Genomic DNA, 19,754 nt, shown 5'->3' on the forward strand with positions numbered 1-19,754 from the left:
GCCGCTGCACGATTTCTGTTCTCAACCTGGGGCAAAGTTCTTAACCTGAGGTACTACTTCCAGGTTAGCAGAGTCTGTAACCCAAAGTGTTTGTAACCCGAGGTACCATTGTATACCTGAAGGAGCATCTCCACCTCCATCGTTCAGCCTGGACACTGAGGTCCAGCTCCGAGGGCCTTCTGGCGGTTTGCTCACTGAGAAAAGTGAGGTTACCGGGAACCAGGCAGAGAGCCTTCTTGGTAGTGGCACCCTCCCTGTGGAACGCCCTCCCATTAGATGTCAAAGAAATAAACAACTATCTAACTTTTAGAAGACATTTGTTTAGGGAAGTTTTTAATGTTTGATATTTTATTATGTTTTTAATATTCTGTTGGGCGCCGCCCAGAGAGGCTGGGGAAACCCAGCCTGATGGACAGGGTATAAATATATTATTATTATTATTATTATTATTATTATTATTATCATTACATAATAAAACATTAAGCATTAAAAAACTTCCCTATGCAGTTCTGCCTTCAGGTATCTTCTAAAGATTGTATAGTTACTTATCTCCTTGGCTCAGGGGTCACATAATTCCATACCCTCAAACATTTCTCTGAAGAAAATAGGGATGTCCTAAGGAAAAGCGGGACATTCCGGGATCAAATGAGAAACCAGGACAGGAGAGTCATGGGAAAATAGGGACACTTGGAGGGTCTGCAATACCACACCAGGTCAACAGAAGTGTACTTTCTGCTGGTTTCATCCTCAAACACTTATTCTGGCTCCAGTTTCATGTCACCGACTATGTCCTTAGAATGCCTAGTCTAGGGTCTACAACTCTGGCCTGACTCTGACTTTCAGTTAGCCTTTGGCACCCAACTTTCTGGCCCCCCTTAACATAACTTACCATGCCATATAATAAAGTTAATTGGTTTTCCATCCCGTCACTTAGAAGGAAACTAATGTAGACCTTGGTTCGTTAAAATAAAATTCTGCTACGCTTTAATAACATGACTGCTTGCGTATAATTTATGAAGTCTCGAGGATAGTATCAAACCCTTAAATAAAAAATAGGTGTTTCATTGTTTTCCTGTAATATTACATCATTTTAAAGGGCAAGTACTTAGGAGCAAAGAAATGGAAAGCAAGAATAAAAATATTGACTGTATTCCCACAAGAGATGGTTATTTTAATGTACTGGGGAATCCGTTTTTAATAACAAAACAAAACAAAAAAGCAACCCGCCCTGAACCTTAGATTTCTGTTGCAAATGTACATTAAAAGCCAATTCTAGGAGAAGAAATGAGGCTCTGTAGCATTCTGAGGCATCATTAGATAGAATCATGGAATCATAGAATCATAGAGTTGGAAGAGACCACAAGGGCCATCCAGTCCAACCCCCTGCCAAGCAGGAAACACCATCAAAGCATTCCTGACAGAGTAGAATGTGTCCTTTTACTTAAAATGCATCTCTGGGATAAGAGAATAACAGCTTAGTTAAGACTAACAAGGTAAAATTTGAAACAGGGACTTCCTGTGTCACATCTCAACCATATACTAGGGCATACAATTCACATACTTTCAAATAGAAAATGGGCTATACAGGCCTGCTGTGTGAAGGATTATAACAGAATGGTAGATGGCAGAAGACGTCTACCCTTGGCTCCTGCTTTGATATTACACCATTGTGGCCTGGTAGATTAGTAAGGCTGCTAAGAATTTGATGCTGGAGATTCCTAATCTGTTCATGTATGGGTGTGTTCATACAGAAACACAAAGGTGGCTGATTTGCTTATTTTAAGTTATACAATTAACTGCACTTCCATCCAAAGGCAACCAGAAATATGGTGCATATTCTGTAACTAGCTGAAAATTAACCAGCTCCGTATACTGTCCTTGTCTCATTCGATGCGCTTGTGGCGTTTTATCTGACCCAGCATTTTTTAACAACCAGCCTCTAACTTCATCTTGCAAAGGAGACTGTGATGGGCTGTGATTGCTGCTCCTTGTGTTAATAAGTGGTACTTTGGTGGGTTGTGTGTGTGTGTTTTTAAAAACCAGAATAACAATGAAATTCTGTGACCATTCACTCTGCATGTGTGCTCAATAGGGATGGCTCTCACCAGCCGTATGTACATCTCAACTGTCTCTTAAGGCATCACTTCAGTTGTTTCAGGAAATCAGAAATCTTTTCTCCGAGTAACTCATGGTACTTTCATAGCTAAAGTTTAGATAAGCGGTTTTCAAACTTTCTAGTGTGGGGGGAACACTTTCCATGCCTGCCAGGGAGCCCTTGTGCTTCTCAGTGGATTCTGGGACCTATCTGAAGGCACACACTCAGTGCATGTGGGGCTCAAATATGGCCTATCAAGTCCCCACCAGTTGTGTTCAGTGATCACACTACTAACCTTTATGTTTGTGTACAAGGCAAGGTAAGCCTTGGGCTCGCTGCTCATTCCTTTCTCATCTGTTCTTTAGATGCAACTGCCAGGAAAAGTGCAGAAGGTTTCGCTAAACCACAACACGCCATGTTGTGCAAACTGTGGCTAATGTTAATGATCTGTTTACAACCACCATGGTTTCAAGTTGGCTCCCCCCCCCCCCAAGAAACCATGGTTGGTATTAACCGCAGTTTGGACGACACGCTGTGGTTAAGCAAAAACAGAAGTGGAAGCTTCTGAACTCCTTGCGGCTGCATCAGGGGAGAAGACAGGAAGGGAGAGCAGGCTTGCCTAGACTCACTCGCATCATGACATCTGAACACAACCACTGTATAACACCCCATGTGCCTAAACCACATCCAGCCCTCCCCTCTGGCATCGTGAAACAAGATCATTGGAGGTGGGCGAGGGGAATTTTTCCATCATTACTGAAATTCTCACCGGGGAACCCTGCTGAGCTCCCTAGTGTTTGCCTGAATGCAGTTTTAAAAACCACTGGTGCTGATTCACTCCAAAACCTTTCCAGTCGGTGCTATTAACGCCAAAAGAGTGATTGTATTTCCTTATGAAACAAGGGACAGTTGAGAAATTATGCAAGTACGGGGCTGTGCTCAATTCACATTAGATGCCAAGCAAAAGGGCAGCCTTGGGCAGTCCTCCAGCTCTTCCTTTTGCAGCGGTGTTACTGGAACACACCGCAATCAGGCAATTTGCACGCACGTTAGTATAGCCTTGTGCATACTAAAGGGGAAAAAAGCACATGGCTTCTGATGAAGTGGATGCACGTGCAAAGCCACCTCAAGCTTTGCCACTTCAGAGCTTTCTGTGGAACGCGATGCATTTACGTTTGCTCCAGCACCCTCCTGTGGCAGAAACGCACAAAGTCTATCCACAACAAATAGCCTCCTTCCTCCTCCTTTCCTTGCTTTTCTTTTCAGGAGCGTGAGCATGTTTGACATGAGGTGTGCAGATGAGGCTGCCGTGATGCAACCTCATAGCCAAGCTCGCCACGAGAAGCTGCAGACTATTCACCACCAGCTCAAAGAGGAAGAGGACCAGTGGCAGGATGTGAGTATGAGAGAACCGAAGACTCTTTTGCAGGGGGGAGGAAACCCGCGAGAAATTGGGAGCGCAGATTTCACGGCAGCGTCGCTTCGGATCTCACCTTTGCCACAAATTCACTTGGTGGCCTTCCGTAAGCCACACTTTCAGTTGCAGTTTAGAGGAGATGATGCTATTGAGTTACCTTACAGGTTAGTCTAAACTAGGGTTTCCCTAACTTGGGTCTGCAGCTGTTTTTGGACTACAACTCCCATCCTCCCTAGCTAGCTGGACCAGGGGTCAAGGATGATGGGAATTGTAGTCGGAGACGCAAGCTTGGGAAACACTGGTCTAAACAAAGAGAGGAAATGACTGTGCTATAACAGACCCCCATTTGTGGGTCTCAGCCTACTGGTGGAAGACAAGTAACCAATCTACCTATCTGAAGGCAGCCTTGTATAATGTATAGGGAAGTTTTTAATGTTTGATTTCTTACTCTGCTTTGGTTTGTTGGAAGCCGCCCAGAGTGATAATAATAATAATAATAATAATAATAATAATAATAATAATAATACCTCACAGGGTTGATTTTCGGTTACAGGTAGGTAGCCGTGTTGGTCTGGGTCGAAGTAAAATAAAAAAATTCCTTCAGTAGCACCTTAAAGATCAACTAAGTTTTTATTTTGGTATGAGCTTTCGTGTGCATGCACACTTCTTCAGATACCAGGGTTGATTTTCAACATCATGTCTAATCATCACAATTCTGTCCCCTGCCCTTCTTCCTCCTGCAGGATTTAGCCAGGTGGAAAAGTCGCCGGAGAAGTGCTTCTCAGGACTTATTTAAAAAAGAAGCCGAGAGAAAGAAGATGGAGAGACTGCTGACTGGCACTGAGGAGGCCACTGAGTGGAGGAAAAGCATAAAGACCTACAGAGAAATTGTGGAAGAGAAGTAGGTTCATTTAATGAAAGCACAGTTTGAGGACTCTTGGAGTGCAACTAGATGTGTAGGCCAACTCTGTAGGTGTCGAATAAGCGCTGGCTGAGGGTCTGTTCTTTTGCAAAGAAGAACAGGGAGCAAAATCTAACCTCCATCTCACCTCACTAGGCTCCAATATTTTAAAGTAGTTTTCTAGTTCTGGTGCCAGAAGTGAGCTGGCTAGGAGAAAATTTCTTAAAGCTGTGGAGCTCAGTGAAGTAAGGTGGAGGTTGTGTGGGGTATGGACTTACTGTGATCTCTGTGCATAGGGTGAATAATAAAAGAATAGGCTGGATGCCTGGATTCAAAATGTGGGGCTAAACATACTCTACAGCAAGAGGGGGTCTAGTAGAAGAGTTTAAACTCACAAAGTCAAGCAATATAGTGAAGTGTTAGGAATATAGGCTGCTTAATCTTTTGCCTATCCCATTTAGTCCACTTGCAAAGCGCCCCCCTCTTTCTACCCATCCTGCAATAAACAGACCACACCGTTAAGTAAGTTTAAATGTTTTACTTACAAAACATTCCAAGGGACAGAGTGTTGCATTTCTCGAAGCAGCAGCAAGGAGAACACAGGCACAATACTCCTGGGTAGAAAATACAGAATATAGTTCTGAACACGTGCTCTAAGCTTAGACACATCCTTCCTCATAGGTTACATGGCGTGGAGCAGGGGTCAGCAAACTTTTTCAGCAGGGGGCCGGTCCATTGTCCCTCACACCTTGTGTGGGGGCCGGACTATATTTTGAAAAAAAATATGAACCAATTCCTATGCCCCACAAATAACCTAGAGGTGCATTTTAAATAAAAGGGCACATTCTACTCATGTAAAAACACCAGGCAGGCCCCACAAATAACCCAGAGATGCATTTTAAATAAAAGGGCACATTCTACTCATGTAAAAACACCAGGCAGGCCCCACAAATAACCCAGAGATGCATTTTAAATAAAAGGGCACATTCTTCTCATGTAAAAACATGCTGATTCCTGGACCTTCCGTGGGCTGGATTTAGAAGGCGATTGGGCCGCATCCCGGGCCTTAGTTTGGGGACCCCTGGCGTGGAGAGAGAGAGGGAACAGGAAGAGAAAGATTCACTTCCTCCCTTATTGGAGAAGGGTGTGTGTGACATAGCTGAGTCTAGCAATCCAGCTCTATTTTCTAATCCCTTCATGCACAAACAACCACTCATGATCTCCGAGGAACAAAAAACCTCCCAACTGTATTATTCTGCCGATGGATGAAGAGGGTTTTTGCCACACATCCAATGGAGGTATGTGTGTGGTAAAATATATGGTTCATGATCATCTGTTCATTATCTTTTGCATAATCAACAGATTCACACAGTAAAGCTTTTCCGGGTTGGTGCAACTTCAGGCCACAAGCATAGGCGCACCTGGGGAGGAAGGGGTTGCATGTCTGAATCGCCCATCCATAGCGGGGGTTGTGTTTTTCACATAGAAAACTAGCATGTCAGGGTAAAATGTTCCACCTGATATTCTCCCCGCCATGATTGTTTTCTCTATGCAGGGAGTATTTTATCTGGCGAAGGGTTGCATTCAAGCTAGGAAGTTTCTTACTGCAGTGGGAAGTGGTACAAGCTCGACTGACCTATGGTATAAAGCAGGGGTCCCCAAACTAAGGCCCGGGGGCCAGATGCGGCCCAATCGCCTTCTATATCCGGCCCGCTGACGGTCCATGAATCAGCATGTTTTTGCATGAGTAGAATGTGTCCTTTTATTTAAAATGCATCTCTGGGTTATTTGTGGGGCCTGCCTGGTGTTTTTACATGAGTAGAATGTGTCCTTTTATTTAAATTGCATCTCTGGGTTATTTGTGGGGCATAGGAATTCATTCATTTTTTTTACCAAAATATAATCCGGCCCCCCACAAGGTCTGAGGGACAGTGAACCGGCCCCCTGCTGAAAAAGTTTGCTGACCCCTGGTATAAAGCAATTAAGTTAGTTTAAGTGAACTGAGGCTGGATGTTACTCTGCCCAGACCTTTTGCAAAGCAGAAATGAGCAGGGCATCCCCCCCCCTTTTGCACACATGCTGACTTATTCAACTTACTCTGTGTATTGTGTGTTTTATAACATGATTTTATGTCGTAGGAGTGGGTGTTGGGCGGTATACAAATTTATCTAATGACAATAATGATAGATACCCCTTTGCAACCTTGCTTGACAGAGAGAGGCGAGAGAGAGCTCTGCATGAAGCGTACAAGAATGCCAGGTCACGCGAGGAAGCGGATAATATTCTCCAGCAGTACATTGAGAGGTTCACCATTAGCGAAGCTGTCCTTGAGCGCTTGGAGATGCCAAAAATTCTGGAAAGAAGCCATTCAGCGGAGCCAAATTCGTCGTCCCCACCCAAGGACCCCAACCCCATGAGATACTTACGGCAGCAATCGCTCCCCGCCCCCAAGTACACTGCCAAGGTAGAGGCAACCATCGCTCCAGCCGGCGGGTCAGAAGCCAGCATCTCGACAGGCCGCACCTCTCCAAGCAAAGCGTTTGTCTCGAAGGCTGTGCCTATGCTGACTGCCAAGCCTTACTCGCAACCCAAAAGCACACAGCAGGTGTTGAGAACCTTTAAGGTAGGTTGCGTTAGGTGAGTCAAAGGTAGCTCAGGAGAGAGAAAAGGGGAAGCTTTCAAGAATCCCATTTCAAATATGACAAAGGTCTTCATCATTATTTTTTCTGCTTTTGATAAAAGCAGATGAATTGATTGAAAATATTTTGGTAAATTGTGAGTCGTGCCCCAGTTGGGAACATGCTTTCCTTCAGAGCAGTTGTTAATATGCACATGTGTGCAGATTTAATTGATGAGGATTTTTAGTTTTAAAATAAATTTTATTAGAGTTGATGAAGAGAAATGCAAAACTTATTCTCAAGTGTATTTTTTGTCCAACATTAAGTAAGATAAAACATGCCGAAAAAGAGATAGAGAAATAAGGGAAAAAAGAGATAGAAAAGAGCTTTCAAGAGGAAATAGAAAAGATAAAACTTCAGAGATTAAAGAACTTCTGATGCTTCAGTGTCTGTTGTACTCAGAGCAGACCTGCTGAAATTAAGGGACATGGCTAATCTGGGTCCCTTAATTTCTAACTCTGGAAGTGAGATAGATGCAAACTCAAATATTTCTTCAATCAGATTCCAGCCTGATTAAAGTATTTCTATTTATTTCACTCCTGCTGTTTGCCCTTACAAGCCAAAACAGTAGTCCCCTTCCCAGAATGCTTAAAATGTAAATTTTACAAGAGGGGAAGACAACAGAGGAGTGAGAGAATCAGAAGTGTCTGGGAAAGAATAATCGCACGTGGAATTGCACTAACTCAAATGGTTTGTGTGCTGTTGCTGTAACGCTGGCGGGAAGGGCATCCTAAAAGTCTGCTTCACTGCATCAGAAACACTGACGCCACAAAAAGAATTTTCATTTCTTTCTGCTGAGAAATAAAATACCTTGCCTTGGGGCCTCTCCATTTTACGTTACTCACATGGCTTTTGAAACTGTACCCTGCAGGTAGATGGAAAAGTCAGCATGAACGGGGAAGCTGTCAACGGAGTAGAAGAGGAACGAGAGAGAGAATGCACAACGTTAATATTTGCCCCTTCGCCAAGCCGATCGCCAAAGTCCAACAGTGTGGTGGACGGTTCCTCAGTGGAGGGGGAACAAAACAGCCCTAGCACCGAGCTTGTTCTAAAGCGACTCATCGAGCACAGCAAAGACAGAGCGCAGGCGGTGAGGACCATGCCATCCGATTGGCCGTACTTTGCAACGGGGGTGGGCTGAGGGGGGGGAGCCCTTTCAGTCTCTCTCACACAGTGCATTTCAGGTGTCCTTCAAACCAATAGTTTGCCATCAGTGGACTAGGGGACCAGGCTAGTCCCGTAAATGTTCCCGGTATTAAAGCATTAATGCCTGGCGCCTCCTTCCCAAAGCCCAGGAAGCTTCTGCCAGGCTTAAGGAGGGAGGCGAGATGCTCACACACGTGTCAGGAGGTAATGACATCACTCCCTCTCCATTGCCCCAGCGAGTTGGCACCTCTGTCCTTGTTTCCCTAAAAATAAAAAATCACTGCATGCCACTACTTTAAACGCTTCTCCAGCCACATGGCAGCTTATTTGTCAGCAGATCCCACCAGCTGGGCCATATCCAACGCCACAGTTCTGCTGATGCAAGAGATTTCCATGGGCACAGTGCAAGCAACCCTCAAATTCAGCTCAGGGAACTGGGCAACCCTTTACAGAGCAGATTTGGGGGGCCCACGGGGAGAATTGGAGACCCAGTGTTAATTACTCAGAATGGGCCAATGACTTGGGTCTTTTACGTGGGGTGTCGATTTGGGGGGAGGGAGAGCCTCTTTTCACATGGGTTAGATCATTTTTGAGATTTGAAAAGTAATGATTTGTACGGCACTTACATTTTAACTGTATTGCGTTCTCGGTTTTTGTAAGATGCTCTTGGAAACTTGGTTGAGGTGTAGGATAATTTTTATTTTTTACAAGGAAATAAAATTAGTGTAATTAAGGTCGTTTAGATGGAACCCTGGGCTACATGGGAGCCATTCACAGGGAAGTCTGCTTGCCTTAAATGGTTGGCTGGTGTACAGGCCCTGCGGTGATCCAATGAAGGGGCGAGGCTACCTGCCAGAGAATGGCCAAACTGGTAAGCTTTGTATAGGCCACCTCTTAGTTCGGCTGGCCAATCAGCACCGTCTGGGCCTCCACATAGGTGGGATAAATTGCAGCCGGAGTCGGCGGTCCTTGCTAGCCTCTTGCGAGATTAGCAGAACTATGGGTTTTGTTTTTTTTAAATTTAATTTTTTTAATTTAAATTTTTTTAAATTTAAATTTTTAAATTAAAAGAATGGTTTCGAATTTTCTTCAAACGAACCAGAGTTAAGGATAACCATAGTTTGTAATTTCATACAAAATGACAAACCATGGAGAAGCAAAAGTTTCCAAACTTCTCTTTCCAGTCACACAGGTGGAAGAGAGGAAAGGGCTATACAATATGCAAGCCCAGGGCTTACTGTGGCTCACGAGGGCTCAGTTGCATTGCACTCAGTTACAGTTTAGTGTGGCATGGAAACATGGACAATATAAAAGTTTGGTACTGTACAGTATATTGTTCTGTGATGGAAAACCAAACAAAAGTTTGATGTTTTCTTCATTCCCGTTTGCAAGTTGTTATTGCTGTTCAGCTCAATGACCCTTGCTGCGAAGCAGTCTAATTCAAGCCAGTGTGTAACTGCTCTAAAATAAGTGGCTTAATTAACATCCTGGCCACTCTGAATTGGAGGAGCAAATTATGCCTGTTGCATGATGAAAAAACGTGAAAGTTTGTATTTGTTCTGCCTGTGGATTGACAGTAATATACAGTAAATGTTCTCTGCAGGGCACCTTGATGGAAGAAGCTAAATCAATCAACCAAAACGAGAAAACCGATTCAGAAAGACTGTCTCCAGGTTTGTTGCTTTAAGGAATACAGTACTGTATTATATGAGTTTTTTGTCTCATACATGAACAGTGCCCTCTAGAGGTTTCATGAAAGAAAGCTAATTTATAATTAAGCATTCAGGTAGGTAGCCGTGTTGGTCTGACGCAGTAGAAATAAATAAAATAAATAAATAAATAAAAAAGTAATAATGCATATTTTGAGTATATTGTCCGATTGTTTGGGGCATTGCTTTAGTCAACTTCATATTTTTAACCAGTGATTTTTTTCTGGGAGAACGCAGGGGTACGCACATACCTAAACATTTTGTGAATCTAAGTTTGGCCTCATTGAGGGACAGTATTTCAGTATGAGTAGGAAAATGAGAGTACCCCTAAACATTTTTTTTTTAGAAAAAAAACACTGTTTCTAACTGGCTAAAAGTTGTGTCCCTGTTTATTCTTTCTGCTTTCTGGAAATAGTGACCATCATCTACAATGGATTTTTCTTCTGCTGTGTGTCTACACACACACACACACACACACACATTTAGACATACGGCATGCAACAGTTACATAAAATCAGAATTAAAACAAAGCAGCAGTATATGTTCAGATAAACATTTCTGAATATATTTTCCGTGTGTCTTTTTATTGGGTAATATTTTCAACGTTCTTGACATGAGGCTGGCACTTTTTTTATTTTATTGTCCTGATTTATTTTTGTTTGCTTTTCCCTTGTTCCCCACCCCCAATCCTGCTTCAGACCACAAAGAATTCAGCACAACCGTTTCCCGTGCCAGCCCTACTGTGGCCGTGGCGGAGTTCTCTTCCGTCACGAACTCTTCCCTCAGTAATCATCGCAAGGAAATGGGCTCAAATGAGGAGCCGAAGAAACTTGAAAGGGGGCAACTGAAGGATGTAGAAGCACCAGTTATCCAGAAGGTAGCGTGATGCACTAAAACCTACAGTTGAGGATGAAGCTAGACATGAGGTTCAATGCATTGGTTAAAAACTACATCAGGGAATTCTTTTCTATTGGATAACAGGCATGAGGGGGCTGGGAGGGTCAATTCTTCTGTCCGCTGCCATAATCCCAATAAAAATCCCTCCTCCTGCACTCTGCTATTAGTCTGGAAACATATCCTTCTTTTCTGTGCTAATAGCATCCCAAGGGTGGTTTTCATCAAGATGAGAACAGCCGACCAAGCAGTGCTTCCCCTTCAGTTTCACTGCTCTTCAACAATACAAATGAGGGAAATTTCCCCCCTTGCAACACACTGCAGCAATAGTAATAATAATAATAATAATAATAATAATAATAATAATAATAATAATATCCCACCCATCTGGCTGGATTGCTGCAGCCACTCTGGGCGGCTTCCAACACGTATATAAAAGCCTAATAAAATGTCAAACTTTAAAAACTTCCCAATAAAGGGATTCTGATGTCTTCTAAAAGTCAGGTACTGTAGTTGTTTATTTCCTTGACATCTGATGGGAGGCGTTCCACAGGGCGGGTGCCACTACTGAGAAGGCCCTCTGCCTAGTTCCCTGTAACCTCACTTCTCGCAGTGAGAGAACTGCCAGAAGGCCCTCAGAGCTGGACCTCAATCTCCAGGCTGATCGATGGGGGTGGAGACGCTCCTTCAGGTATACTGGGCCAAGGCCGTTTAGGGCTTTAATTAAAGGTCAGCACCAACACTTTGAATTGTGCTTGGAAACGTACTGGGAGCCAGTGACGATCCTAGGACTGGTGTTATATGGTCCCGGTGGCCACTGCCAGTCACCAGTCTAGCTGCCGCTAGAGAATAGGGCCCATACGTAGCAATTATTATTATTATTAGTTCCTAATGACACATTTTGCGTCTTGTCTAGACTTACCAGCAAAATGAAAGATACACAGCTGATTTACGTTTTACGTTTCCACCACGTGAAGATGGAATGTGCTCATCTTTCCCACGAGGAGATGTGTACCTTCATGGAAAAGGGTTCACACAAAAAGGGAGAGAAGAATTTTCTGTTAGTCAGTTCCAGCTTGCAAATAGATTTAGAAGATTAAAAAGCAAGCTTCATTTATGTATCTGCAGATCTGGGGAATTAGTCTAATATATTCCTGTTCAGACAGATGTAGGACCGTAACTACACAGGAAGGAGGTGATAAGGGAAAATGCATTGTGAATTCTGTCAGCCAGTGCAAACAAACAAGCCAAAAAAATGTTTAGATGCCCTCATCTGTTTTCATAAACAAATTAAAGCAATTATATTCAGACAAGCTGTTTTGTGATTTCCATGTGTCTGACTTTAGGACTTCCAGTCACTTCGGTGCATCTGTTTGGTTAGAAAAAGCAGACCATATATTCTGCTATAAATAAATGCAAGTTAGGCAGAATACCCTGCTTACCTGATGCAGCCTAGACTGTTCAATTAGTGCAACTAAGAAATCAATCAATAGGCAGTGCTAAAAAGGAGTGTCTATATTTTGTATTCTATTTTGTTGCCTTAGAACTGATTCTAGTCTTCAAAAATTGGCCTAGGTAGAGACTTTGGAAGCCCCTGTGCCAGATGGAGGCATCATAGTTCCACTTTTGAAGATAATCCCTGAGAGGAGCCAAGTGGTTTTGCAGAATTCTGCCCCACAAGGTAAACAAAACAGGAAGTGGGGAGGGAGGAAGAAATAGGGGTGTAGTCTCAGCACATCCTTCAACATTTGCCAAAGGGGTAGAGGACAAGTCCATAACATCATACCTTTGCTTTTTTTAAAAAAAGGGGGGGAGAGACATGCTACGGCAGGCCTTTTTACCACGCACACAACCTCTTCAATTCCCCTCTTCATGTCAGGAGCAAACGAACCAGGAAGTCTTCCGCTAACCACAGTTTTATTTTTCATCCAAACTGGGGAAACCATGGTTTTACAGCTTCAGAACAAGCCAGGATCACAAGGCAAGTTTAGAAGCTGGCTTAATACCCTGGCTTGTTCTTTACGATAGTTTCTGAGTTTGAGGGGGAAACTACGGTTAATTGAGAACTTCTTGGTTTGTTGGTTCACTTGCTTGCCGGCTTTCATGAAGAAAGGAGTTGGTGTGCCTTATGTCGCCAAGTAGAATTCTCCCATGGTTGGCAATGGCAGAATAAAGCTGAATCACAATGGGATTGCGATCTTCCAGCAGTCTGGAGGCACTGAACCAAGCTCACCCTTGCTCTGGTATTCTTAACCTCTATTCAGAAGCAGAACAGGCAACCAGAAGTGGGAGGGCTGTTCCTGGAAAAAGGCTGATACATTTTCCTAGGACTGTTCCTTCACTGACAGCAGGAAGGTGGGAGGAGGAGACTGAAGTACTGTGTGAACAGGGACTGTAGAGTGCCTTCAGACCCTCGACAAGAAGCACCATGGAAACCATTTGTTTATTTATTATTTGTTCAGTCTTCATTCTGCCCCCTCCTTCTGGGCCTAAGATGGGCTACATCATTCTGGGCCTAAGACAAGCTACAAAATATTATTGAAACAGCCAAATCGCAATCAAAACAATCATGAGAGTAACACATCAAGGATACATGTTGCACTATGACAGTATTAGTTTTGCCATTTTCTAGTTGCTTTCAGACATGGAATCCTGGAGTTATTCAGTTGGAAGGGACCCCGAGGGTCATCCAGTCCAACCCCCTGCAATGCAGGAATCTCAAAAACATGACAGGTGGCCATCCAACCTCTGCTTAAAAACCCCCAAGGAAGGAGAGTCCACCACCTCTCGTGGGAGTCTGTTCCCACTGTCAAACAGCTCTTACTGTCAGGAGGTTATTCCTGACATTTAGTTGGAATCTCCTTTCCTGTAACTGGAAGCCATTGGTTCAGGTTCTGGCCTCCAGGGCAGGAGAAAACAAGCTTGCTCCATCTCCCCTGGGACAGCCTTGGCTTGATCTCCATGGGAAGCTAGAGCCAACCAGCCCACTTTAACAAGATTTGTTAATAATCTTCCTGAGTCTCTTGGCTACTCTCTGGTCTCTCCTTTCCTTTCACAGTGTTGTGTCTTTTGTTTTGTTCTGTTCCCCCTGGCCTGCCATCCACTCTAGAGTCGCCCAACAGCCCCAGCGTTCCGCTTAAGGTTCGGAACTCCTGGCGGCGCTACCAATTTTTCTCACAGTCAGGTAAAGTGTCGGCCTTGCCTGCCCTCTTGCTACACCGCATAGGTGTCTTCTAGAACGTGTCCAGAGCTAGCATCTCTGTCCATCCTCCTTGCTTTCGTAGAAAGCGCCTTTCCCAGTTGCGTAGTTGGCAAAGAGCTTGCCCTCGATGTATAACAGAGCATGCCATCAATCTCCTTTGTAAATTCGCTCTGAAATACCACTAAGCTGTCGAGATCAAAACCGTTTCACCCCAAATGGCAAGAGCTCTCTTGGTAACTGTGGCGCTGGAGTGACGTATTCCCTTTCCCCACATGGCTCAGCGTAGGGGGAAATAGAGCTTTAGATAGCATGCGGCATTCGGGTGTGGCCAAAAGCAGTAGCTGTTGGTAGCCAGCAGTAGCTTAGAACCTAAAGTTGACTTAATGCTTTCCTTTCTCTATCTGCATAGAGGTTGGTGGAGGGTCTGTCTTTCTACTTTATCAGGAGGTTTCTCTCTCAAAAAAGTTGCAGATTATTAAGGAAAGATTGGTAGAATCTTGATATCTTTTCCTACATGGATTCATCCTAAAGAGGTCGGTGTCAGGAATTGACAGAACTGGGCAACTGCTAAGCAGGCGAGTTACCTCTGACCCTGAGCCCATTGGCCTTGCTATTCATCCCCCTTACCTGTTGTTGCTGTCACCTGTCCTCTCCAAGCTCAGTGAGTGACAGAATCACAGAGAAAGGGCACTTATTCTGCAGCACATTGGGCAAATAGGGATAGATGGATCAGTCAATTTCCAGCCTGTGCTGGTTTCTCATGAGTCCATTCACACCTTTGTTCTTTCGCATTTATTTAGAAAGAGAGGGGAAACCTGCAGAAAGAATCACACTTTTTTGGTACATGTCAGTTACCCCCAAATGCTGATTTTTTAAAATGTACTTCAGCCTGTGTCTTGAGCTCAAATTTTGGAGAAGGGTGAAAACTGAAGACCTGCTTAATAGTGTAGGCAGTGTGAAATCCTTAAGCATCCCTTAAGAGGGAGAGGGCAAGGGGGGGGGAGGGAGCTGCAAGGAAGCAAAAGCCCATTCAGGGAGATGAGGACATTTTGCCCAAGAACCTGCCCAAATCTGAGGTTAATGGCTGCAGTTTTCATGTGTCAGTTTTAAATGGTTAGCGTTGGAAACCCTTTCAAGGTTGGAGAGCAGGGTGTAAAAATGCAAGTAAATAAATGATGCCTTTCAATTGAAAAATAAGCTGACGTTTTGGCATTTTTAATTGCAATTGTTCTTCTCTCCATGCAGCTGGCACTGATAACAGTGACAAATCAAATGTAAGTTATGGGGTTTGTTTTCTCTCTCTTGTGAAATGTATCAAGATTATGGATACATGGGTTTTTTTATTTGTTCCCAGACTTAATTGTGAATTACTTATGTGGCTGGCTTGCCCAAGCCTTAAATTAATTATTTTCAGCATTTTTCTTCCGTTCTGTGTGCCTAGAAAGCACAACATTTGGAACGTGTCAGATCAAGAGCCTTCCCCAAGAAAGAAGAAAAGTGGAATGCTTTCTCCAGCCCTAATTAAGACACAGTTTTTAAAAATATTGTTGATGGCCAAACCATAGCTGCCAAGTTATCCCTTATTTTAAGGGATTTTCCCTTATGCTGAATAGGCTTCCTCGCGAGAAAAGGGAAAACTTGGCAGCTATGGGCCAAACTACCGGTACATGCGACACTCAGTGCATCTTTCCATTTAATAAGCAGTTATTTTAAAAACGCAAATAGGATCAGTGGGAATTAATGGGATCAGGGCATTGTCACCAGTGGGGGATTCTCACTATACCACCTTCTGAGGAGGAATTTTCCGCAAGAACGCAGCAAGGGAGGACAGGATTATATTCCCCCCTCCGTGCCTGTTCTCACCCTATTATCAGCTCCCCCCCCCAACTGATGCTGTTTACATTTTTTAAAATCTGCACAATAAATGCAAAGGTGCATTTGTATCGATTGGTCCCAGCACTCCTCTGTGACGTAGACATATATGGGTCCACATCTTGACCAATGACAATGGGGCTAGTGGAAATTGCATTCTGGGCATATTTGTCCCCACGCTGGTTGAACACGCAGAAGCCAACTTCCGTGGGTGGAACTTTCCTTGTCCCTTACTGGATAGAGATGATGTGTATGTATGAATATATTTGAGGGGTTTCCCCTCCCCTCATATTTTCGCCATCTCCACATAGTCCAGTAATTTCAAAGTCCACTCCTCTATCGTTGGTACAGTGGAACCTTGGTTTTCGAGCCTCTCGGAAGCCGAATGATTCGGAACCTGAACGTCGAAAACCCGGAAGTGAATGCTTCCGTTTTCGAACGCACCTCGGAAGTCGAACGCCTTCCATGGCACATTTCTCCATTTCCCCAATGGGATTTGCCGACTGCCCATTTTGCCTCGGTTATCGAACGTTTCGGAAGTCAAACGGTTTTCCGGAACAGATTACATTTAACAACCGAGGTATCACTGCACTTCTTTCCATTTCTGTGCTTACAGAGTTCTGGATGCGGTGGTGGCGTACATAAACAATTTAACCAACTTTTGGGGGACCTCTGTCCCCATTATTCCCAAAGGAAATGCTTCAGGCTTTTTGGTGTGTGTGTGTGTGTGTGTGACTATTTTAAACATCTTCTTCAGAATATATTTGGTTTTGTGGTGTGTGTGTGTGTGTTTTAAAGTAATAAATGTTGAAAGCAGTGTGGAACTTCTTGTTTTCTGGTATGTATTCCTTGTCTTTAACAGTATCCATCAACTTTATTTCAGCGTTTTGGTTGCTGGTCTTGGGACCCAGAGGAAGAGCGTAAGCGACAAGAACAATGGCAGCATGAACAGGAGCGTGTACTTCAGGTACCTCCCATCCTTACTTGTTTATTACATTTGTATCCTACCTGGTTTTTGAGGAGTGTACCGTAGTGGCTTCTGAAATTTCTCCCGAGCCTACCTTTCCATAGTTGAAAAGTTTTCCTTAAAACTTGAGCCACATGTGCTTATTATTCACATAATCCTTTGACTCCCCATTCATCTAGAGACACTGACTGGCTCCCAGATTTTTCCATGAAAGAGAAAAGCATACAAAACTCTCAGCAAAAGTGCAACATATGATGATATGCATTTTAATGATACACATTTTAAATGCTAGGCATAGGATGTTGGGAAGCGAATATTCATTAGTACGATTTGAAGGATTCCTTTTGGAATTCAGAAAATGGGTGTTCATTGGGACTGGGTATATTTTTTAGAAAATAATTCCACTCTAGAACAATCAACTACTTGGCTAGTTGTCATCTTCTCCACTTAAGACCTTTATACGTTGTCTGTTTATCTTATAAGCTGACATAGTTCTTCATCTTTCATTAAAATTTTACTGGCAGCAGTTTATCCTGATTTGATTACTGCCAAAGTCAATATATCTATGAACCTCAGTTAAACTCAGATGCAAACCTAGCCAAATGAAAATGTATATCCCATGTTTCCAAGTACAGTGGATTTTTTTGTTAGTTCCTTCCCTCCTTCCCTCCCTCCTCTTCCTCCTCCTTCTTTTTCTTCTGTTTTATGGCTGAGAATGGATTTTGTTTCAGACAGCAAACAAAATTTGATCAGCTGATAATCAAACATGTCATAGCCATGCTACCTTATGATTTGAGATGAATATAAATTGAAGGTTGAACCAGGGACTGTGAAACAATATTATCTAGGTTAGGGAGATTTCATTTTTTAATTTTAGTGGGTATTTCTAAAAGTTAGATGGTTTTCCTTACAGCACTGAGTCTTATCCTTTGTCCACACCAAAAGATCTCATAGAACTATAGCTGATGTTACAGTCATTGGGAGAGGAAGGACTAAGGCACTAAAACAGGCATCCCCAAACTGCGGCCCTCCAGATGTTTTGGCCTACAACTCCCATGATCCCTAGCTAACAGGACCAGTGGTCGGGGAAGATGGGAATTGTAGTCCAAAACATCTGGAGGGCCAAAGTTTGGGGATGCCTGCACTAAAACTTTGTGAAAAGTAAAGCAGAATGTTTCAGTTTTTTCATACCCGTGTACCAACTTTATCACTCACTTTTGCATCTATACTAGCACCCTCATACCCGCAGTTTCCATGCTAAGAAACAAAGAAACAAAAAAATCAGTGCGGTTTTGAAATCAGCGCTTAAAATCAGTGCAATTTTGAAAGGTTCAGTCCACCATCTTGATTCCAAATAGTAGCCCGTTTTCTCCAAACATAGACCAAAACCTGCTACTTGATCTCAGAAACCATCCTGTAAAACTTGTTTACAATCTCATAAGAGGTGTCCGAATGCATAGCAAACAGACACGCAACTTTCTGAAACAAATAGTCAATGTTCACCCTGTATATCCTTCGCCTTCTCTGTTCTTTCTGTGGCAGTTTTTCTGCTTCCCCCCTTTTCCATGTTTCTCTTCGTCCCTCATTATACCATTGTAGTGTACTTTCCCCAACTCCCATTCCACATCTTTTAACGCAGGCCAATGAAATGTCAAAAACTGAACCAGGCATTATGGAAGAGGAAGGGTAGCAACTCTGGGGGGGGGTGTATGTTAAATTTTATGGTTTTCCAAATATCTTTTTTATTGCTTTTTAGCTCTGAAGGAATCCTCGATTCTAGCGAGTTTTGCTGCTTCTTTTTTTGCTGATGAAAGATCAGTTGCATTTCCAAATAAATATTCATTTGGAGCTCAATTTCCCTCCTCCTATAACAGTTAACACCTTCTGTTGGAACTCTCTGCAGGAAAGGTATCAGAAAGAGCAGGACAAGTTAAAAGAAGAATGGGAAAAGGCACAAAAGGAAGTTGAAGAGGAGGAGCGCAAATACTATGAGGAGGTACGAAGCCAGAGACGCAGCTTTGATATGGCTGTACCTGTATCATGGTGGCTGTAATACAGTGTTTAATCTGCCTTGTCCTTGGGTTGGGTTGTTTTTTGGGTGTGTGTTTTTTTCCCCCAGAATCATGAGGTCCTCAGAAGTCAACTAAGTCTTAACTCCTTGCTTAGAGCAGGATCCTGCAATACAGGATGCAACTAGAGCATCCCTGGCAGATGGCTGCCCCTAGCCTCTCCAGTGAAGGAGAGGCCACCACTCCTGAGTGTGGGGTGTATTATTACTAGAGCAGTCAAGTACAACATTTTCCTGTTGCCTAGAATGGACACACGGAGGGAATGTAGCTCCAGGCAGGGAGGACTTCCTGTCATACCTGCTCTGGAGCTTCCTCCCCCTGTGTGCGACCAGGTAGATGGGCGTGACCCTAGCTGACCAGATAAAAGGGTTGGCCACACAACCACCTCTCTCTTGGACTATCACTCTCCTGGCTCTTAGCCAGCGCATGGCTCAACCTTCACACAGGATGGAGTCCACAAGCAAAAAGTCTGAGGTGTAGCTCAGACTTCTTTTCACTTTAACCACAAGATAAAGCCTGCCTCCAGAAAAACTTTATTCTTGCTTTTAAAGAAGACTGTGTTGTGCTGTTATTATTTTAAGAGGGAAATGAAGGGGAAACTTAACAGGAACAAGCCAGACTGGACTGCTTAATTAAAGGATTCTAACGAATCCTTCCAATAAGTTGCAAAGGGAATGCACTCTGCTGTTTGCTCACTAGCATGAGTGAGGAGGGATAATATCAAAACACGATAAATTCTTTCCTACCTTCCTCAACATTCCCACAGTCCTGTTCCGCCGTTAAACAGCTTTTCCTGTTAAGAAG

General features: G+C 43.5%; 1 protein-coding gene across 11 annotated transcripts in view; it reads left to right on the plus strand.

Annotated features, from left to right (window-relative positions):
- Positions 1-19,754, plus strand: part of LIMCH1 (LIM and calponin homology domains 1) — a 209,056-nt gene that overhangs the window by 171,892 nt on the left and 17,410 nt on the right. For all 11 annotated transcript variants that reach the window (XM_060278855.1, XM_060278856.1, XM_060278858.1 and 8 more), the window contains 10 exons: positions 3,362-3,491; positions 4,256-4,413; positions 6,628-7,036; positions 7,963-8,181; positions 9,841-9,910; positions 10,645-10,823; positions 12,416-12,521; positions 15,288-15,316; positions 16,798-16,881; positions 18,785-18,877. In XM_060278855.1, the coding sequence (XP_060134838.1) occupies positions 3,362-3,491; positions 4,256-4,413; positions 6,628-7,036; positions 7,963-8,181; positions 9,841-9,910; positions 10,645-10,823; positions 12,416-12,521; positions 15,288-15,316; positions 16,798-16,881; positions 18,785-18,877 (1,477 nt within the window). The remainder of the gene's footprint in view (positions 1-3,361; positions 3,492-4,255; positions 4,414-6,627; positions 7,037-7,962; positions 8,182-9,840; positions 9,911-10,644; positions 10,824-12,415; positions 12,522-15,287; positions 15,317-16,797; positions 16,882-18,784; positions 18,878-19,754) is intronic.

This window comes from Zootoca vivipara, chromosome 9 (genome assembly GCF_963506605.1).
Source record: "Zootoca vivipara chromosome 9, rZooViv1.1, whole genome shotgun sequence".
NCBI lineage: Eukaryota > Metazoa > Chordata > Lepidosauria > Squamata > Lacertidae > Zootoca > Zootoca vivipara.